The 24,014-nt window shown below is 32.0% G+C and overlaps 2 protein-coding genes and 1 long non-coding RNA gene across 4 annotated transcripts in view; 2 read left to right on the top strand and 1 right to left on the bottom strand.

The window, feature by feature from the left end:
- Positions 1 to 2,382: 2,382 nt before the first annotated feature.
- On the top strand, positions 2,383 to 5,587 carry LOC123532980 (uncharacterized). Its single transcript, XR_008366203.1, has 3 exons — positions 2,383 to 2,540; positions 4,540 to 4,647; positions 4,984 to 5,587. It is a non-coding gene; the product is annotated as an uncharacterized LOC123532980 (long non-coding RNA).
- Positions 5,588 to 13,735: 8,148 nt separating this feature from the next.
- Positions 13,736 to 24,014, top strand: part of LOC123531235 (uncharacterized) — a 55,789-nt gene continuing 45,510 nt past the window's right edge. Inside the window, exons 1-4 of one of the 2 annotated variants that reach the window (XM_045312030.2) lie at positions 13,747 to 14,020; positions 15,753 to 15,914; positions 16,358 to 16,465; positions 17,423 to 18,731. In XM_045312030.2, the coding sequence (XP_045167965.2) occupies positions 13,872 to 14,020; positions 15,753 to 15,914; positions 16,358 to 16,465; positions 17,423 to 17,558 (555 nt within the window). In that variant the 5' untranslated portion in view covers positions 13,747 to 13,871 and the 3' untranslated portion in view covers positions 17,559 to 18,731. Of the gene's footprint in view, positions 14,021 to 15,752; positions 15,915 to 16,357; positions 16,466 to 17,422; positions 18,732 to 24,014 lie in introns of those variants that run through there. The other variant, XM_045312033.2, reaches the window with a different exon arrangement.
- On the bottom strand, positions 18,861 to 23,160 carry LOC123531233 (uncharacterized). Its single transcript, XM_045312028.2, has 4 exons — positions 22,996 to 23,160; positions 21,461 to 21,640; positions 20,224 to 20,343; positions 18,861 to 19,836 (listed from the first exon to the last, which is right to left on the bottom strand). Exons 1-4 carry the CDS (start codon positions 23,139 to 23,141, stop codon positions 19,674 to 19,676), a joined length of 609 nt encoding a protein of 202 aa, XP_045167963.2. The 5' UTR covers positions 23,142 to 23,160; the 3' UTR covers positions 18,861 to 19,673.

Raw genomic sequence — 24,014 nt, 5'->3', positions numbered from 1 at the left:
CAATAAGTTCAGTGAACGTATTAATTCGGGTAACTGACGTAGTAAATGAAACAAGAACGTTAGGACTAAAATAGTTGACATTTGTTAATAGATGGTATCCCAGAAAAGGTAAATTTACACTGTTTGATTAATTTACGGTAAGAGTAAATAGTGGCCTTTATAAGCAAGTTTTACTGAAGTGGCCTATATTCGGAGGTGAACTTTAGCACACATTTGATTACACTTAAACATGCATTATATAGTTAGTCTTCAATATACTGACACCTATCTAATCATTGACAACTATCCCAAATGCGCGACTTTCCTCAACAGTCATGATGTGGAAACATGCTTGAGATCCATTTGTATCAAACCATCCAGCAAAATTATAAGGTTCTTTTTATTGCGTGCATTTTCTTGGTAAATCATGCAGTTTAAAAATCAGAGTTAAATCAATTAATATGTTCTAAACGTGAACAAGTACCTTAAATTTGAATTAATCATTTCACGTTTTCTTCTATTTTTATAATTTACCCGAAGCGTTTAATCACTAAATAGATATAACGATAGATATATGGACATTTAATTAAGTGGACAATATAAGCTGTTGCGATGATATATAGGGTTTCATTGAAATCATCAGTTCCAGGTAGGAAGCACAAATAGGCAGGTGTGCATTGGAACCTGGTATAACATTTAATTATTACGGTGTTGCTCTTTCACCTCGTTAACTTATATGTATACAAAATATATATATATTTTATTAGGCAAGTGTTGAATATTTCTTAACCTTAGTTTCAATTGTCGTCGTACTTTTCGTAAAGTGTTGATTTCTTTTGAAATACAGAAATGTATGTGCGAGTTTACGTGGTGTGTTTACTGTTAGTGATGTTTTCCGTTTGTGAAACGTTTGACACTGTCCGATCAACAAACAATGACGAGTCGATCTGTTCAGGATCAGTATGTGGAAAATACAGGTAAGATATATATTCGACTACTTTTTAAATATATTTTTACACATATTTTCAAGCGTGTCTAGCGTACAGTCAAAACTATTGTTTTGGGGTAACAAAGGCGAAGGCTGTTTTGACAAAGGGCAACGATTCCAAACTTCTTCCTCGACTCCGGAGGAAATATTTTCAATGTGTACGATTGTGGCGATTTAACGTTCGATAAGATAAGAAGGGAGAGTGCATTTCTGTGCAGTTGTGCTGAGTATAACATGTCTTCTTAGAGGGAAAATGTGTTCACTCCTCTGGGAGGAGTGCTAAAATAACGAAAAACAGTAAAAAATGTTATTTCATTGGTTATTAGGGAACATTGAAAAAAATTCTAAAGGTAGCGGGGATAGAAAATATCGGTGTTTGGACAACAGATATAGGAGACGACTTTAAAAATGTAGCCTGATTACTCCTAAATGTACAAACAATGTTAATAATGCAATATTGGCGCCAAATATCAGCATAATTATCTTGTTGTATATATTGTATATTATGGAGTTGAGCAATTTTAGCCTATCCTGTGCGTTATGTATTCGCTAATCAAAACGTTTTATTAGACAAATACTTTTGGTGTAACCAATACAAAAAAAGGTATTTGAGATCCAAAACCATCTCTTTCATACATAGTCGATAGCGTTGGCCTTAATATGCTGAAAAGCTAGGGAGAAATATTTATACGAACATATCTGAAATTTTACTTAGATTTTTTTTTCATTTTCATTAAAGCATCAAACTGTACGAACATTGTTATGTTCAACTTCAAAAAAAGGCACAAAACACGTATTTATCATTATCATTCATTTACGTTTTACTCTGATTGACTTTCCCGCAAGTTCATTGCACGTCCATGACTTTGTCATGAAAAACACAAAATGTTACAGGGATAACTAAATTTAAGAACAATTTTTTTATCTGTTTAAAAGGGTGTTAAATGTGCGGCCACATACTTAGAGGGTTACAGACTACCAATTGCCGCAATTTAACCAGAAACTATTTAATCTCTTATTTGGTCTCTATCTTGGGCCAAGTTAGTTCTTAATATATGATATGGAACGTTCTCTTTCAGTGAGTTTTAAGCTGTATCTCTGCTTGCACACAAGGCAAATAAAAAATGTAAACTGTATACTACATAAACATGTTTATCCAGATAAGAAATTTCAACCTACTGTTTAAATGTATTTATTTGCTATATTATTTTCATATGAAAATAAAAGATTTGCATAACAAAAACTATTGAGTTCAATAGATTATATAGTCTGAATTATTTAATCAACAGAAGTAAACTGTTTTCCGCTAAAACATGACGGCAGTTGTTTACTAATGTAAAATTCTTACTATTTTCTGTGATTTTCATTTTTGATGAAAGAAATTACATATATAAGATTCATGTTTTTTTAGTTACAAGAAGATTTTGAAGCGATATCCTGGCTTGTTCTGTACTCAGAAACAGATTGCAGTGAAAGAGAGGAAGTTTAGTGTAACAAGACTGGAATATCTTAAAGAACAAGGAGTTGATCCACAAACGCATTGGCTAGGTGACGGTGATTCGTGTTGCCCAACGTAAGATATTTTGTTTAGTAAACACAATCTCATTGTTTCTCACATGTGCTTGAATTAGTTTTGTTTGCTTTAAAGCTACACACCCACAGTTTATTTCCACCAGGTTTGACATAGAATGTATATATGCCACTGAAAAATGATAAAGAGGCTGAAAATAAATGTTAGATACTGGTAAAAATGCATGAAAAATGTAAATTTTCTGCATTATTTCAAAAGCGTTGCAACACTTTACAACAATCTGCGCAATATTTTGTTTATTTATAAGTCTGTCTTGCAAATATCGTATGTCAATAAGTTTGTACTACCAGTCACTTTCAGAATACTCATTTCTTTGGATTTGTTTAGACAAATTATTTTTCACCTAAACTGTTTGGGTTAGTCCCTTTTAAATGGAAATTTTACCGACTATATTTATAACATTTCTGTACTGCTTTCCTAATGTAATGTAAAGCAATAAAATGATTCCACGACCAAAATTTAGTTATATAGCATAGTATATGGTAAGTCAAACAGAAATCCAAACAAAAAGATTGGCGATTTTTACAACACAAATATTTTGCGTTCGGTATTTTTCAAGAATTGCAGAGATAGTATCTTAAACATAGAAAGCTATGATACTGATATTTAAACAAGTATTTAAAATCATCATGTTATATTTGAACAAACATGGAACTTATTGATTTTTTCTATTAAAAAGAGACACAGTTTTTATTTGACTGTCAAGTCTTGATTGAATATAACACCTCTTGTCTCTTCAAGGTTTTAATACAGTACCCGTCATGTATCAATAAATGCGCTTAGTACGGTCAAATTGAGATCAACATGGAGAAAATAAAGTTATACTGATTTTATCATAATATTAGTTAAATGTCATAAATGTCATAAATGATGCAAAATGAATATATATTTTTTTCTGATCATGAATTTCCTTTGCATCATTGGCGCCGTTTTTGTGAGTTTTGTTAACAACACACATAGGATTAAACTTTTTGAGCAAACTGTCATATTTGCTGTACACCACAGAATACATTTTTAGCTATAGTGCTATGTGTAGACCTTGCGAAATTACCTATGTGGAGCGTCTGCTGAAAATTCTACGAAAACAGCTTCGAGCTAATAAATACATTTTGACAATGCCATCTTCAATTGTGTATAAGTTGCATTGTTATGAATTTTGATATATCACACGCTAACGAAAAATGAACGCGAATATTTTCCCGCACATGTACAAATTATAAATCTGAACTTTACTAATTTTATAACTTGACGAAAATGATTCATTAAAGATATTAAGTGCTCATATTTGACAAATATGTAATCATTAGATATTAGTTTTAAATGTTGAAAGTCATGATCGGATATGTGTTTCACAGGGCTTAACTAATGATCTGTGTACGTAGAGCAGTATTAATAACTGTCTTGAGGCAACAACTGTCTTAAACTGCTTTAATTCATACTTTGTATAGTAATATATTTATTAAGTTTAAACCAGTTTTACTTAGTACAAATTCTGTTTATACATTTTCTTGTGTATTTTGTATTTAAATAGCTAATGTGATGTAATTGTTATTTTTAATGAAATTTGGGCATAAAGTAACATTTTACGCACGCATTTACTGTTACTATTACGGAATAATGCATTTTTTCTGTATTTCTGTTTCAAAATAAAATACAGATCAATATTTCTTTCTACTATAAATAGAGTGGCACTTATTTCTGTTCACTATTTCACAAACTTATTTCCTTTTACGTATCGTTTAAATTACGAAATTTAAATATAAATTTTAGTTTTAATTATCCTCAGGTTGTTTTGAGTTAAAGTGGTCAAATACAGACGAAATATGATTTCATTAACTGACTATTATATGTAACAAATATATAATAATTCCAAATGTGTTGCTGGAACAAAAGCTAATACAACAAGGGTGTTCATTGTACATGTTTCATTCCTTCAGTACTTGCCTTACATTTGCATTATAAAGTTGGATGAATATTTCAGGGAGATTAAGTCATTCACTAATTCGACGATGGAAAATGTGTATGGAGAAACAAAGTATATTATTCACACGCCTCCAAAATACCAGTTCATTCCACATGGATTTTGTATGTAAGTACATGTATTTGTCAGTTTTACACTACATGTATATGGTGTATTTTTATATTACTATGAACAATTATATATATAGTTATCCATTAAACGAAACAATCATATGTTTCTTGTTTTGAAAGATCTTTAAAATTGTAGCAATTTTCATACGTTTCATAACAATTAATAATAATTCAGAAATTTTAAATACAATCAGATAAATATCTCGTATAACCATCGTTTTAGGAATCTATAAATTATGACAAGCATTGTGTTTTACAGAGTAAATGGTCCATTTGCACGCTACTTTATTGTATTTGAAATATGTTTAAATGGCATTGTTGTTTTTAATTATAGTGAAGGCGGAACGTGTGATGGTAAATGCGCAACTGAACCAGTTACACACTCTTTGTTGACCTACAACCTTGCAAAGAAAAAACTGGAGTTTGATCTGTTTGTTGTTCCAGGTTATTGCTCGTGTAAAGCGACATAAATCAGTTCAGTAACCAAAAACGTGTTTTGTGTTGTAAAACAACCTGTCATAGACTTACACTATTACCCTTACATATTATTCAGAAAAAAAACCATACCGCCACATTATTCTAGTTTCATACTAAATTCATTTTAGTCAATGCGAGAAACTTTTTAACGGCATTTAAAAATGAAAGAAAGCTGCCCACAACAATGTTTGATGGACAATATAATCATTTAAAGAAATATTTTGTCTTTGTTTCAGTGATTATCTGATGTCAATGAGATTTATGGCAGTTGTATAACACAATAAAATTTACTTGAACTTTAATTTCTCTCATTGTCATTAAGAAGACCAGAATGAAAAAAAAAAAAAACAAGAGGCATGTTAGACTTGCATGTCGCCCGCCGAAGTAAATAATATATGTGAAAGGTGACCAAGAATAATTCTTATTTCAAAAATCATGAAAATTAAATGAATTCGTTTTAAATGTTTCAAGTAAATTAGCTAAAGGGAGATAATTTAAAAAGTAAGAAAAGTATAGTTATGGTTCTTGTACGCTGCACTTACTACGAAAGGAAATATGTTATACTTTAACGCAGAAGCTCTGTAGAGAAAGTGCACTATACAAGATCCACAACTCTCTAAATTCTTCAACTATCTCTCTTTATTAAGTTTTCTTTTCCCAGGCAAAACTCATTAAGTACTCATTAAGGAATATATTGAATCTTTGTGCAAAGATAAAAGGCATTGTCGGAAGAAGCATTGTCCAAGCATCACACTTCTACCACGCTCACCATTCTTCATTTATATCTATTGACTATTTTGGACTTATATTGGCTTCATATACACTGTGTAATGTCATGAGGCAGTGTTCAATTAGGCGGCTAAGGAAATTCACCTACAGAAAGGCCCAAGATGCAGTTGTATAAGTTTTATATTGGTCATTTAAATTCCCTTACGGTGCCAATAGACGGATTTCAGATCCTATTGATTTATTCTTTAGAACGCCCTAGCATCTCATAACTGTTGGTCTGTCTCCACGGAAATAACAATTAACAAATAGTCAATATATAAAAATCCATAATGATCCGATGACACTAAAATTTAACATGTAATCCGCATGGGACAAAGCAAACGTATGTCATTATAACGACATGTAGTATATACAAGCGTATAAAGGAAGTAACAGATAGACCCAATTTTGTGACACAGTAGGAGTATAAATATTGCTTACGGTGAAAAGTTAATCACCAGTTTTTATCTAGTATAATTTAAAGACCCACCACAACCCAGGTACCTTTATCTCCTCTCACATTTACTTCGTGCAAATCATTATGATAGTACTGGTATAATACAGCTTTATTACAAGATGACAGTGGGACAATTTAGGCCCTCCCCGGATAAATGTATTTTCAACTGCAAACTTATTCAGTTATTTTTTTTCCTTTTTTCCTTTTCAGTATAAATTAAAGAAAAAACATTATTAGATAACTATCTTACACTGTAGAAACAAAATGTGGTGTAAACTTAATACATCAAACACTGTACATACTGCTACATTCTTTCAATAAAATGTTAAAGGTGGCCAATCACATTTGATCAACATTTTATGACATCTTTCATTTTAGTATATTCTGTTAGAGATAAAGAAACAAAAGGACCCATTTCATAGACTGAGTTAGATCCCTATTAGAAATGTATGTTTTATTTTATTGTATGAAATGTTGCCGCTGTAACAGTTGATCTTTTTCCCATGTTTGGGTCTGAAACTGGTTTATGACGTCACCTTTTCGTAACGTCAAAATGTTATGATGTTACTGTATGAGGTCAATACGACTTTAATCATTAGTCATGCGACTTTGTTAGACCAATAGAAAGGACTGTTTATATAGATTGAATAATGATATTTATTATTATATGTCTCCTTAAATACGGCGCTGGTCAATAGTTTGTGCTATTGATCGGTGTATAATTCAACAATTAAATTTACATGTCTCCTTAAATACGTCGCTGGTACATAGTTTGTGCTATTGATCGGTGTATAATTCAACAATTAAATTTGGCTGGGCTAAATTCAAAACTTTAATCAAAATACAAGAACATTTATTTCTGATGTCATCCTACTAAATGACTTCCCTAATTGTTTTGTACCTCAAGCAATAGTAACTACTGGCATGTAAGACATTCAATATGCTAATAAGTGTAAATTGTCAAAACACAAAATAAATAGTCCTTTGAGATATTGCAAACCACAAGGTTTCGACACGTCGGCTAGAAATATTTGTCTGAATTGTAATATCGCCATCTCTCTAAGTTTCGAGTAATCTTGACGTTCAGTAATACAACTCGAATACTTAAGCAGCCTTATAATCTAAATTATAAGAACGATTCTAATACAGACTAAAAGAACAGTTTAAAGCATTAAGCGAACTCCTCTTGATTCATTTCTGGTAAACTATCTTCTCAGGTTTGCCATACAAAATACGAAATAAATAAATGCAAGGATAACAATGACGTTAATTTTCAAACCATTCAGGCTATTGTGAATATACCGGTATTACAAAAGATGCGTAGTATTATTTTTTCAAATGTCAAATTCTTGCGTAACAACGCCGGAAATAGTGTATTAACATACGGCAATGCCATCCTTTGCATAACAACGCGGAAAATAGTGTACTATAACTCACGGCAAAGTCAACCCTTGCATAACAACGCAGAGAAGAGCGTATTAACACACCGCAATGCCATCTCTTGCGTAACAAAGCCGGAAATAGTGTATTAACATACGGCAATTTCACACTTTGTGTAACAACGCTGGAATTAGTGTATTAACACACGGCAATGCCATCACTTGTGTAACAAAGCCGAAAATAGTGTATTAACATTCGGCAATGTCATCCTTTCCGTAGCAACACTAGAAATAGTGTATTAACACAAGGCAATGTCATCCTCCGCATAACAATTACGCCGGAAATTGCGTATTAACATACGGCAATGTCATCCTTTGCGTAACAATTACTCCGGAAATAGTGTATTAACACATTGCAATGCCATCTCTTGCGTAACGAAGCCGAAAATAGTGTATTCACATACGGCAATGTCATCCTTTGCGTAACAATTACTCCGGAAATAGTGTTTTAACACATTGCAATGCCATCTCTTGCGTAACGAAGCCGAAAATAGTGTATTAACATACGGCAATGTCATTCTTTGCGTAACAACGCTGGAAATAGTGTATCAACACACGACAATGCCATCACTTGCGTAACAAAGCCTGAAACAGTGTATTAACACACGGCAATGTCATCCTTTGCGTAACAATTACTCCGGAAATAGTGTATTAACACACGGCAATGTCATCACTTGTGTAACAAAGCCGAAAATTGTGTATTAACACACGGCAGTGCCATCCTTTCTGTAACAACGCTGGAAATAGTGTATTAACATAGGGCAATGTCATCCTCCGCATAACAATTACGCCGGAAATAGCGTATTATCATACGGCAATGTCATCCTTTGCGTAACAATTACTCCGGAAATATTGTATTAACACATTGCTATGCCATCTCTTGCGTAACGAAGCCGAAAATAGTGTATTAACATACGGCAATATCATTCTTTGCGTAACAACGCTGGAAATAGTGTATAAACACACGACAATGTCATCACTTGCGTAACAAAGCCGAAAATAGTGTATTAACACACGACAATGTCATTCTTTGCGTAACAACGCTGGAAATAGTGTATTAACACAAGGCAATGCCATCACTTGCGTAACACAGCCGAAAATAGTGTATTAACATTCGGCAATGTCATTCTTTCTGTAACAACGCTGGAAATAGTGTATTAACACACGTTAATGTCATCCCTGCGACGGAATTATTGTACTTACACACGACAATGTCATCCATTGGGAAACAAAGCCGAAAAGATTGTAGTAACACACGACAATGTCATCTCTTGCGTAACAATGCAGTCATCTCTTGCCTAACAACGCCGAAAATAGTGTATTAACAAGCTAAAATTAGCATTAATTGATATTTCACATAGTAATAGTGATATATGATGATGACAAATGGTGATGAATGTCAATGAAGGATAATGTATATGAACGATGAAGATGGATGATGATGTTAAATGCTGAAGAAGAATGAAGATGATGAAAATAAGTTATAATTGATTATATTAATGTTGATGACAGTGAATGTTGATGTTAAATGATAATGAATGACCACGATGAAAAATAATGATGAATGATAATAAACGACGATTAAAATAATGAAGATGGATGATGATGATAAATGATGCTGTTGCTAATGATGAATGATACTGATGATAATCTGTTTTGTTTGAAAAGCATTGTATCGGCACATATTTATGAATATTTATGAGACTTTATTTGACTGTTAGATATGTTAGGCAAAATATGAAACATTCCCCGATCGTTCTCTGGACCAATTTGGTACTGTTTATTTATATGTGCTATAATAATGTATATAAATCATTTACTTAGCATCTTAAAAATGTTAAGTAAACCTAAATAGATGTTGAGCAAACCTAAATAAATGTTGAGCAATTCTAATGATTTTGATCTCGTGTTCTTTTTTCAGGGGAGTGTAATAATTGGCTGAAATCTGCTTGTCGTATTCGTATTTAATGTCGTATGATACATGTATCCATGTACATAATACATTATGCATTTAAGCATGCACTTAAATATGATTTAATCATTGATGATGAAATATGTCAATGACAGATCAACTCTAATGTCCACAGTATATTTGCTTACTAAGTGCAAGCAAACAAGGAAATTCAGTTGCTGGATTTTTAACATTCCTTAGACCACTTCTTGTGAGGTTTAAGTACCATAAAAGACAATATCATTTATTGTTTGTTTTAATATCATATGACTTATGGCCCCGAATACGCTAATATTTACTCCTCGCAAACAGTTCGTACTACCTCTCCAAAACCTGACACCGATCACAAAAATAGTTTATCTCATGCCCTGTCTAGTTTTAAATGGTGTGATTAATGAAGCTATAAACCTACCAAGTATAAGGATCACATGTGCGTAACACATAAATAATACGACATATACGATCGTTTTCAATTAATTACATTTAAGTGAGATACTGTCCGATTTCTATAACACTTTAATTTGTTAATCATGTCAACATTCTACATATTTTGAGACGGTGTAAACAACAAGAGCTCCACCTATTGAATGAATCGGGGATAGTTAAACTGAACATTCAACAAATACGCGATGATACCAGGGGCTGTATTCATAAAGCATCTTAAGTATAAGTTTTGACTTAAGTTTAAGATTTTACTTAAGTTTGTGATGATTTCAACTCAAGTCTAAGTAAAAACTTAAGTTCTAGTCATAAAACAGCTAAAACTTAAGATACGTAAGAAATGACTTAAGTCAGAAAATAAAATAGCGTGGTGAGTACGATTAAAGTGTTGTTTTCAGATAAAAGCACTTTAAACATAATTGTGCATGTTGTATCTGTCTGAAATTAATGTTGTTTTTTAATGTTTTCGTCCACAATAAAAAACAAGAATTACTTATTAAGTTGTTTTATGAATAACAAATATACTTAAGTAAAAAAAAATTCTAACCTAAGTAATACTTAAGTAAATAATCAATTTCTTATACTTATACTTAAGATGCTTTATGAATACGGCCCCAGGGCAAGAAAAATCATCAAAATACAATAGTGAGAAATTTCAGCGGAAAGCGAATACATAACATATGCATGGCACGTCTTCATATGTCATTTGTATCTGCTAATTCAGTCGAGTTTAATTTTGGTTCCGTTTCACTTAATTTTTATTTAGGAAAATAATGGTTTAAATCGCCCACCTAGAAAGACACCTCTCATTACATCTGTAAGTGAATGTATATTGTATAGCATGATACTAGACGTAAACAATGGTAGTGAGACAAGTGTCTAATAATAGATGGATGACCGGTCCCGTGAGCCTCAGATTCTTTTTTAAACCTGACTGCCTCTATGGAGCTTTGAAATTTCACTGAAACGTCCATTTGTTTTACTCAAAAATAACCATTCGTGGAAGTCCTTAGTTCTTTAATCAACATAAATTACTAACTCAGCGTAAATATCTTTAAAATACATTTACTCATTTTATTCAGAAAGCGTACCCGGATCAAAATACGAAACTCATCCTTGTATCTTGAAGTTCTGTATACTTAAGGATACGTCTAAACTATGTATCTTCTCAAACGAAATAGACTGCTGACACTTCATGTGCATTGATAGAACTTAGGGTGGCGACAAAGCAAAAAGGCGACAACGCGCCAAAACCAAAAATCTCGCCTTTTCGGTTTATCGCGGGTGACAAAGCGAAAAGTCGAAGTTGGCAGAAATCAGCCACCGCAAGAACTGGTATGGAAATTGTTGGCGCATTTTGTTACCTTGGGGCAGATGTAAAACAAAACCTTATCTGACCAGATATTAACGCTGAAAATAGCTTGTACTCAATTTTCTCAAAAAAAGTTTGACGTTAAAACTAAACTTTCACTAATTGCCAGAGCGGCTAAACAGATTTCATCAAACTGTGCAGAAGATTTCGGTATTTACAACGAATGTTTTAGCTATAAAACTAATACTACAAGGTGTTTGAAATAAATCAATCAACTAAAACATGTCATTTCGACCAGAGTAAACAAAAATAGTTTCAAGTGTAAGGTCAAGTAATAAAGGAACCTTTGAAATATTTCCAAACAGATAGTTTCAAGAAGTCATGAGCCATTTCGTTTATAACTCTATTTTATTTTTACAAATTATTTACAATGCCGAATAGTTTGTAGTTCGTTTGCCACTGGAGTTAAAGTGTCATAAGGAGTATATCAGTTATTGTTTATTTTGATAATATATAACCTATACTACTCTCGCACGGTATTTGTAACAATAACATGTTATATGTTATTATTGAGAAAAGGGGAATCGGGTATTGAAACCATTATCCGTGACAAAATAGTTGTACTACAATAAAGACATAATCGACTTTTCTGATAATGTTTTTGTTATCGTTCTCTATTTATAGCTGAATATACGCCGCACAATATAAGTTCATGCTCAAGGTTTCAACAAAATGAAATACGGCGTTATACTCACAACAAACAAACAAACAAGACACCGAAAACTAAAATATACTGTCTCTTACTTCGTCTATTTTATAATCCACTGAACAATTTGTAACATATTGATATAAATTCAACATGCCCCCTGGGTGGTAGAAAAATTTTTAAGCATTTTGATATTATGAGAAATTACGTCATTCTTTAAGGGGAATCCCGTGTTTAAATTTGGCCAATGAAAGTTTTGATTTTTTTTTAAATATAATTTTTACATACGTTGCAATACTAAATAAGATATTATGACAGCTGCATATCAATTAAGTAGCAAGCATGGTCAAATTAGCTGTTTCTAGAAATTGTATGCCCAAGATGTGTCTGATATATACAAAGGAAAAACTCTTATCAAACTAAATAAAACCTGATTGAGATATGATATCAAATAATTTATAAAGTTACCACTTACATGTGTACGAGCCTTTGAGTTCTTTAGAATGATCTATCATATCAGTTGTATAGTGGAATCGAGGCAAAACCTCCTTACGGAAAGAGCTATTTAAAATGGTGCGATTTTATGACAGTGTAAATCTTTAAAGTCTATAAAGACATTTAACGACGAAATTGATCATCTGATGATTTCATTGATTTAAGATACGCAAATACAAATATAAAATGGAAAACGTTATTTTAAGATTTTTCATATTGTATAATTACGGACCAACGGAGCTTCCAATGACTGAAGAAAGATGCTGCATGAGGGTATATGGAAAAGCGCGTAGATTAACAGTAAGAAAACAATACAACAGGCCGAATTATTAATTGTCTATTTTCTGTTATATTTTCTTGTGAAGTAAACGAAGTCCCCGCGTTTTTTTTTCTCATGTAACAATCCGCTTTACATTATTACGAGAAGGATGCATTATGTAAATAAATTGTGGTTACGTTGTAACACGATATCGCAATTATCTGTACAATTTTGGCTATCATAAATTATTGCATGTGTTAAGGCAGATTATCCAAAACGGGAAAGCTTTCTTTTAGATTTTCATTGTTATTTAAAATCAACATCGTTGCTATTGAATTTAGTTACTTCATAAAATCAACCAGGACAGTAATTGAAAACCGTCATTCGCCTCTTTTTCCTATAAAACATAGTCAATGGTACTATTGTGTTGCTTTCATGTGTAAAATTGCAGGGCTTTAGTTAAAATAAAAATAAAAACCTCACAATAATTGTAAAACTCAGGTAGCAGAAAAAGCATTTTGTGTGTCATTTTAAGATATAATTTAACTATTCTTTACACTTTAACGTAATAAACGTTATGCAAGAAGCTTGCAAAAAAGTGGCTCTTATCTATTGACCGAGTACAACATACCTGTTTATATTTTAATAGCTGTGAGAAACAGTAAACTTATGAAACGGGAAGAGAAAATAGTATCTTATGTATGTATGAGTAAATGGGAAATTAATGAGTGTATGGCGTGGCCTTTTTTCGTAAAGAAATTGAATATAGTAAACAACTTATTATTCATACCTATCATTGTTGACTTGTATGAGATACAGAGGCCTTTAGGCAAGTGATAGATGAATAAAGATTCATTTTAAGTCTCTTTTCTACATACTTTTCAACTTTAAATAATTAAGCTCTACAAAATAAAGCAATGATTTGGAGGATTAACGTAGTGTGTTTAATGTTGGTGATGTTTCAAGTTTGTAAAACGATTGTTCCTGTGCGTTCTAGATACAGTGACAGAGAGCTGAGGGAAGATACGATTTCAATCTGTTCAGAATCTACATGTGGGAAGTATATGTAAGTATTATTAACTGCTTTTTTGGAGGTGACGACCCGCCCACATAGCTCAATAGGTAGATTGCAGATCTATGGATCTCGGGGTCGTGAGTTCGATCCTCGGGCGGGGCGTATGTTCTCTGTGACGATTTGATAGACGACATTGTGTCTGAAATCATTCGTCCTCCACCTGTGAATGAATCATGTGGGGAAGCTGACAGTTACTTACGGAGAACAGGTTTGTACTGGTACAGAATCCATGAACACTGGTTAGGTTAACTGCCCGCCGTTACATAACGGAACTACTGTTGAAAGACGGCGTAAACAAAACAAACACCTGGTTAATACTTTTACCATAATCTTACTTTATTGCATACGAATTGGCCACAAGAAATACATGTTGTAAGGAGCATGCTCAATGGAAATATTTATATATCAATGATTATGAGCCAGTTTTGATGAGGTAAATACACTGAATGGTTTTGAAGACGAACAGTTTTTGAGGTTGTGTCGAAACTAAATGTCATTTTTTGATATACATTCAATATAGTTTTGGACCTATTACCTATACCATTTAATTTTTAAATAATTCATACGCGGAAATAAATTTATTCATTTACCGAGAAAATCATGTATTTTGATCTGCGATGAATTCTATGTGATTTATGAGGTAAAATTGCCGGACTGGAAAAACACTTCATTTCACAGTGTTTTATTTTTAATGGCGGCATTTTTCAGACCCAGGTCAGATGAGTGGTGGTTTTACAACACAGAAATTTCGAAGAACGTCATTGATAATGGTTGATTGTGTATGCATTTTATACGTTTAAAGCGATACAATATATTTTGTTCTTGTGAAAAACATTGAAATTTGTAATTCTGGCCTCATTTTCAAAATTGAGAACAAAACATGTTCAAGAGGAGCTCTTTGATTAAGACCTAAAAATAGATCTAAATATGCGAGAATATAGGTTTTCGTCGACCTTAAAACTGTTAAAAAGGTGTCAGCAGCTATAAGAAAAGTTATTTTTTTGTTGCGTGATTCTGCCGGTATTCTCTGCGTGTTAATGCCAGTTTTAACGAAGTTGTGACTTACGTTTTTGCAGCGGGAGTCTCCTAACAAATACGCACATATGACTAAGGTTTTCTTCTTTGTGAAATTTTTCGTAATTAAGAGTGACTTATGTGCTACGTCCTTAAATATATTTAATATATTTTTAATACTTAATAAATATAAAATTGTTCCAGAAGAATACAAGCTGAAAAAAAAAATGTACATTTGCGTGGTTAAACAAGTCTGAGTTAAGTCTACACGGAGATTCTTAAGATGCGTGGAATAAGAGATAATGAAAAAGTTCAATAACTTTCACTCCTCCCTATTATCGATCTAAGCGGAACTGTGTCATCAGTGAACACTGAATAGACTCAGAAAAGAAAACAACATTGAGCCCATGTACTGTAAAAAATTACTCGATATCTTGAACTCGAATGTCGAAGATGTTTTCAAGTCCGGTCCCCAAAAACACGTGATTTAAGTCGAATATCGGTTATCTCGAATTAAAACGCTCTCGATCACACCGAATTCCATCTGTACTTTTGACGCTACACGGCAGGTAAAGATTGCTCTTTAGGTTTCAGTACATGTAAATCTATAGAAAGAACTCAGAGAAAAACTAAATAAAGGTTGAATATGTCTAGCTGTTAAACGTTCTATTCAGATTTGTTTTATAAATGAATGCAATTTTGTTTTCAGATACGGATATATTTCACGACAATTTCCTGGCTTATTTTATACTCGGGAACAGATTGCTATTAAAAGATTGCAGTTCAATGTGGCAAGACAGATCTTTCTTAAGAAACAAGACGTTTATCTCTCGGAAAAGTTGCTTGGAGACGGTGATTCATGTTGCCCGACGTATGATTTTTTTTTTACAAATGTATAACATTGTCTGTACTTTTTTATCGATTTTGACTTTAAGTATAGACTTGATTTAGAGAGTCTCGTTTGTGCAAGTTAGAGCGTCGGATTCTTGACTTGGAGACAACGAGTTCGAATCCTGATAAAAGCGGAAGTTGACCGTGGTATCCACGATCTCTTATTAAAATGCAAGTGCTTGTCAGGAGTAGTGTAGACCGCATTGGTGAAGTGTAGTTATTATAACACAAAAAACTTTCTCAATGTAAATTTTAAAAGTTTAAACTCGACAAGTTAGCTATCATAATAGCTATAATAACATACTTAACAGTTTTTATTACACCAAATTTGTTTATCGAACACATAGTACTTGAAGAAAAATACATTGAAGTTTAAACGATTGTGATTTATTTCACCTGTACACATTACTGAAAATGTTTCAGGGAGATAAAAACATTTTCAAATTTGACGATGGAAAATGTCTATGGACAAAAGAGATACATTGTTCACATGCCACCAAAATACCAGTTCATTCCTCATGGAGTTTGTTTGTAAGTTTATTCGTCATTGGTACATTAAATCAAATCCCTGCCAGTTTTACATGACGGTGTATCTGATGTTGGATAAAAATTTTCCTTAGAAAGATTTATCCTTGAACATTTTGTTAAAATAACACGAATTTGTTCTGTTACTGGTAACCTAAATGTCTGAATTAATCAAAATTGATTATGATAGGCAATTCTAAGCACCAAAACGATATTTAAATTTAATTTTGATTGCTTTAAAACTTTTTGTATAACAGCAAGGATTTCTGCAACGCATTTGGAAAATATTTCTTTCGAGATGTTTTATGAAATACACTAATGGCAAGAGATCAGCATAATTATTTAGAAAATGTTCCTACTTCAACTTGAAAACCATTAGAGATGTACATGTATAACTTATGTCTAAAATCTTGCATGAAAGATCTTAAATTCACAAATCTTTCTTTAATTTGTAATAATTAGATCACTGACATATGTGTGGTAGATGTATTGGACCATTGTCTTGGCAAAACTTCGAATCTTTAAAGCATTGAGCTATGTAATAGGCTTTACATCTTCATAGACAACCTTTACATTTTAAAGATCTTAACTCTATAACAACTATCTGCAAATAAAAATTTAATGAATACCACATGTCTGCCTACATAACAATTGAAAACAGTCCAATCCACTTTCATGAATCACAAAAAGTATAATACCGACAAAAATATAACCGTCTAATATAAGCTGTGTCTGAGAAATATTTTATCACAGTCATTGTGTTACATACCGACTTGAGAGGTAATATTATTAGACGATTTCTTGTAGCCAGCTAATCATATTTTCAGTATAAGGTTCTGTCAAAGAGATATAAAGAAATGAAATATAATACACAGTCACACTGAATGACTGATTCTAATTGATGCAAAGAACAACCAGTACAGTTATGATATATTATGGTTACATATTTCCTTTTTATTCCAGAAAAAGCGGAAAATGTGGCGGATCATGTGTTGTAGAGCCGGTAACCCAAACTCTATTGACTTATAACCCAACAACTGAGATACTTGAGTTCGACCAGTTTGTCGTTCCCGGGTATTGTTCTTGTAAAGCATTCTGATGCCGCAGTCTTTATTGAAAATAACATACATGAATCACGTGGCAGCTTCTGTGAAACCCAAGGTGTGACGGGAAATCCTTGTGTATTAAGAAATTATCATATTAACAATGTTTGATACTTGTACAAAGCCCCGTAAAATATTTTGTTAGCAAGAAGAAGTTTTGTTTTTACTTTCTGCATGATGGCGACCTATAGTATGTGCTGGCGTTACTTTTTACATGCAATAATACAGTGTTATTTAAAATATGACTCATTCGTATTCACATTTCATTGATTTTTTGAAGTGCTGTTGTACAGAGAATACTCCGGAAAGACAATCTTCCTTCGATATCGATACAAACTCAACTGGCTGGTTTCCCATACAGAGTTTTTTTCTGTGCTAAAATTACATCTGTAGCAAATTATTTATAACCAATCACGGAAACATGTGCCCGTGTAATTACAAATGTCCGAAGATGTTTGCAATAAGTGAAACGGGATTTCCTCTATTCTTTTATCTCGTGTGTGATAAAACATTGTTTATACTAAGCATGGGGAGTGAAGTCGTTTTTAATAAACAAAAGTGTGTATATAAGATTTTAAGTTTTGAATAATAATTATGTTGCATAATTTTGTATCGATTGTTGCAAAGTAGAAGTCTCCCAATTGCATTCATAATATTGTAATGTAAATGAATTTTGCATATAACATGTAATAAGTCATATATTGTTTTACTTTCCGAAAGATTCTAGTATTTTCAGTGGTTAAAAGAAAGTCATATTTCTAGGGAGGGTCAGTAGATTTAAGTCGGTTTAGGCTAAAACTAAAAGGTCGTTAACTATCAGTTATTTGGTTTGTCAGTGACCCTCCACGGATATATGAGGATAACGCCTCGTCCTCCATCTATCATACTGACCCCATATATCTCGTTGGAGGGGCACTGCCAAACCTAATAGGTAATACTGTGACATTTCTAAATGTGTCACGGAAAGTGAGACTAAATTGTACTGATTTTCATTTTATCATTTACACGTTAAAAAGTGTTAAATACCTTCAATATTGAAAGATTTGGTTCTTCTCGTATCGTTTACAAACACTTGACATTTGGAGTGGTACAAAGAATGATCAGAATACAAATGTCGTATCTCCTCGATATATTTGCACTACTTGTATCAATAAAATGTGATTTACAAATATCAAACTGATTTTAATGTATCAAAATACAGTCATAGTATTTGCCACATTGTCTTTTGTTTTGAGCTATCAAATTCAGTTCCTTATATGTTGTTGCCCAAATTGTTTCTCCAAATGTATGGCTGAACAGCGGGCTGTTTGTTATCACACTACACGTAAAACAAAAACAATTTCCGCTGTAAGATGTACATTTTTGGAACTTACTAGAAGGAAGTGTACAGTATAGTTGTTTTATCAACATCAGTATCATTTTTATAATTGAAGCTGCACTTACAGTGTTGTTATATGAATGTTCTTACCTATACCATGCGCAATTTATGTTTTGATAAACTGCAGTAATACCTTCGAAACATTAATGATAACATACTTAGACCTTTTTCCAATGGGCAAACTATTGAAAGAGGGGCTTTGTTCTCACTTTAAATAAATGATTGAGATTTCTCTTATTAATGCTACGTAAAACGAATATAAATGTGTAAAGATTGAATTATGCACTTACAAATGTTCAGTTTAGTATGTTGCCAAGGTTTTCTGAAGTTCACGATGACCAAAAATTTAATTAGACGTAGGTTTAAACCTCTAAAACAGAATTGTCATTGTAAGTATTTCTATAAGCTTTTTATCAAATGTTTGGAGAAGAAATCACTTTAATAAATGCACTCCGTTGACCTGTCTTTTCTTTTTGACAAAAATGACCATATATCTGAAGCAGTAACGATTGATATAAAAATCTTCTGATATATACGTTAACATAATCTCAGCGCGTCTGACAATTTCAGCGTTTCTGTGCAGAAATAGTTTAATCAAATTTCAACACTTTCTATCTGCAAAAGGTTCAATCACTCTTATAAATAGTGCACAACAAAACAATGGTAATTTTATATGACTTTATGACAACACAATATAATGAAATTCTTTTTTTTGACAGGCAATTTGTCTTGTTCACCGCCTTGTACTTTCGTTGATAGACGAGCCAGTATTCTTGCAGGAGCAATACCCTGGGACCTCAAACAATCCAAATGCCAAGTTTTGATTTGCATCCAAAGTCAGTAAAGTCAGAATTTTACTCTCAATAAGACATTCGCCTGGACAGCTTCCAGTCTGCCTGCAAAAACAAATCAACCAGTTTAGAACAAAAATCTTTGCATTATTAGGCTGGGCAACAAAACAATATAAATTCATTAATGAAAGCAAGATGTTAATGTTTAAGCTTTTATTAAAATTATGTGTGTCGATTTTTGTAGAAAATTCTCGTTAAGACCAAGGATAAAATAAACGTATTTTAACGTGTTTCAAGGAAGGTAAAAATAATCATATTTTACAAGAGGAAAAAGGGAAAAAAGTGTAACATTGTTTTTGCTATTGTATTTCAAATTATAACTGCATTATAACTGTATGTTGGTAAAATGATGTTCAAAATAGTTTGAAAGTCTTGAGCATCTGCTTTGATGCCTATATAATGGCTGTCAGTATACGATTTTGTCATACTTACACACAGGAAGCATGTAGAATATACTGGTAGGTGGGTTCGGAAGCATCAGCCAGGTGTATAATATTCATACTCACTCCAAAGATGTTAGTCATTGTTGTGTTAATTTTATGCTGCACATGCCTAAGAAAATGTAAAAGAAATTTGACAACGAAAACCTTTTATATACATATTCCACCTTGTCCCGAATGACATAGCAATTAAATGTATTTAGCTCTAACCACAATGTAAATATTTACCAAAAATGTCAAAAATATTGATATCAACTAACTGAAGTTGTTAAATCACGTAATGTTTACAAAACGATAAAAATAGATTTATGTTTTACGTTTGGCTGATTTAACTATTAACACAGTATAATACATGTAGTATTGTTTGAACTTAACATTTACATATTTAAAACTGAATATAAAATAAGGTGCGCATTGATTTCGTCAGAATTTCTAGGTATGGAATGCTTGATAGTCTTAATTTTAAACAAATCAAGATTATGCTTCCAGCGACTAGTAATATATTGTTCGACAATATTAGCGATTTTAGGTTTGCTGTTAATAATCAGATTTCATTCTCAGATAATAAAATTTGCGTACCTTTTCATTATTTTTCTAAGAAACGATTTTAAAAAGTGATAGTAAATTCCAGCATATGTGAATAGTACAGTAATGCCATAACAATAATCATTCCAAAGAAATAGATGATATTTATATATTTATATATTGTTTTTTATTTTGTTGTTGTTGTTGTTTTTGGGGGGGTTTTGTTCTTTTATTTATTTATTTTTATTTTTTTGAAAGAGAAGTTATTTTGATTCACGTTGAAATCCTAAAATTTATGAAATATCACCACGCGTGGCTAGACGTCAAACGTTATACATGAATAGTTTCTCAAACTGAATGAATGATTTGTCATTATTAAATAAAACTACTGACATAAATTTACTTTTAAGGAACAAATACCATTAAAGCAATAGTTGTTACTGTATTTTAATAGCTATATATGTGCAAATAGTTTCTAATATTGTCCGTTAAGCCAATATTTAAGTGACTGATTATATGAAATCTGAAATATATTTTCATTTGTTTTTTTATTTAGCCCAGTCAAATTTATTGTTGATTATAGACCGATCACGTAGCACAAACTATGGACAGGCGATTAATATATATGGTTATGCAATAATTTACCTAAGCAAAGGACAACTCGCAATAGTGACATATATCTTTTTGTAATTAAGCATACTCACGTTGAGCAACATATAGCTCCGTCGTCAGCATACAAACGCATTGGTTCAAGTACTGGAGATAATTGAGGTTCGTCTTTAGATACTGGAGAAGCTAAAGCGTTATTGCTACGTCTGTCTAACATTGATAATCCCTTAGTTGAATGAAAGAGGCCCTTGAATACTTCAAGAAGGTGGCTGTAGCTGAAAAAAAGCCAGAGAATGAGTGAATAAATGTAAAAGCATTCTGAAGATTTTGCTCTTTTTTGAAAGAGCGTTTACAACATATTTTCTGTTTGCTGAACTTTAAAAAAAAGTTAGCGGAATTTATTCCTCACGTCACAGGTAAATTCGACTTACGTTTAATTTAAAAAATGCATTTCCCAGAAAAGGAGAAAATATGTTACAAAACAAAAAGTTTAAAACTTGAAAATAAAAAAATATATCCTTTCTTTTCTTGGATATGACATCATGTTTTTTTCTTTTACTGTTTTTTTTCTTACCTTTTATTGTTATAAGAAATATAGTAAAAATATAAGAAAGCGAAGGAGTTGAAACATTATGCTGAATATCAATTTAGTCAGACAGCTGAAATTTCACTTTCCTTGCACCAAGTAAGAGCCAATTTCGTCCGGAGGACAAGTACAATACTTGAAAACTAAATCAGTTACTCACTTCAACAAATTTTGGTCAGATACTGCGAAACTTTTATGTTTGTGAGGCGGTGGTAATAAAAATATTTGACTTCAATTAAAGGTAAATAATACTTTACAGTTTTGTCTTGAGAACGAATGAAACATCTTTCCAAATAGATGTTTTGCGTACTTATATGGTTAGGAAACTCTACTTTTAATATTGCATATGTTCTGTAACAGTTAGAGCCATAAAGGGAGGTAATAAAAATACCAATTCTAGTATATTCAGCAATATTCAAACCCTTGACAAATCTTAAAGAAAGTAATAATCAGATATATTTAACAAGAAATTAATGTATTTTATGTTCATAACGGAAAATGTGGCAGCCATATTTAAACTATATATACGTGCGTAATTTGCTAACTCGACTTACTAGTTAGAATATTACATTATAATATAACTAAAGAAAAAAGTCACGGCTTTATTTTAACAGAGCTAAATAAGTATTTAAAGAAAGAATTCGATTATCGTTTTTATTTAGCGATTTGTCACACATTGTTATCTTTTGAAATATATTTTTTCAAAGCTGTTTGTTAAATTTTACACTTGTCTGCAACTCCAAAGCTTTATTTAATTATTTGTTTATTTATTTGAGTCTCATCTACGTACAACTACACACAAAATTTTATCAAATAATGTACACAGCAAATCTTAAAATAGAATTACAAGAGATTTTACATGCATTTAAAGAAATAGATTAATTAAAGAAAGACATAATGTTAATATAAAAAGAAAACATTATCGTAAACGAACCAGACAATCAATTAGAACACACCAGTAAAATCTATACACAAAGCAAAAACAATAAAACAAAAACTATCAGCGCCACAAAAACAACCATTTTAATTTTTAAAAGTTCTTACTTGTTTGACCCACAATATCCATTCTGACATATCCCATTCTCCTCTTTCTTATATTCACCTACAGTATGTACAGAATAGCTTGATACAGACTGTATATAAGTTAAGCTTAAGCTGTATAAAATAAGAAAACATATTTTCAAATTCATTTCAAAATATTTAAAAGGAGACGCGTTTTATATAACAGAAAAAATCAACATTCACAACAGAAAGAATAGGCTACCAAACTGTCAGAGGATAATAAATATATTTCCCTATTTATAGGTCTTTCCTGACCTATCACGATATGGTAAATCAAACATAAATGTCGATGTTTATGTATCCGTTTTTAAAATTACCAAACGAAATTGTCCGTGAAAAAGTGCTTATGATTCTTAACCATTCAAGATATAAAAATAAGGTCGATGAATACTTTATATGCATTTTATAGACTGTTTGCACTGGACATAATATTAATTATTGGGTTTGTTACTGACCCTCTACGGAAATATGTAGGGTCAGTATGCTTTATAGAGGGCGAGGCTACCTGTAGAGGGTCAGTAACAAACCCAATAATTGATTTGTTTTATCGATCACTTTATTACTTCTCCCGGACAAGTAGGGTGTTATCCTACCTTCATGCAAAATAAAGGCAACATTCAAGGAGTCAGAAAAATTTTGCTTTATCAGGTCAGTGATCAGGATTTTAGCTTTCTGCAGAGCCTCGACTTTTATATATTTTCTCCGACTCACTTAATAAATTTAAATTTATAAGACAGTATCCTAATGTTCTATTTATCCTACCTTCTTATCTAAAATCATTCTTTAATTAAATTCAAAATTTATAACCAACTTGATCCGAGGCTCCCTTGCATAGAAATCTAGAATTAATACGCCGAACCATTATACAAATAGGTCTATCAAATCAAAAATATTATAAAATAAGAGCTGAGAAACAAAGGCTAACCTTGTTTTGTTTTGTGCCCGACCTCTCTATTCTGCTGAACATTTATGAATAATTATAGTTTGCTGCCAAGTGAAAT

The sequence above is a fragment of the Mercenaria mercenaria genome, chromosome 11, assembly GCF_021730395.1.
Source record: "Mercenaria mercenaria strain notata chromosome 11, MADL_Memer_1, whole genome shotgun sequence".
In the NCBI taxonomy this organism is placed as follows: Eukaryota; Metazoa; Mollusca; class Bivalvia; order Venerida; family Veneridae; genus Mercenaria; species Mercenaria mercenaria.
The sequence above is the reverse complement of the archived record's forward strand: the minus strand, read 5'-3'. Positions and strand labels throughout refer to the sequence as shown.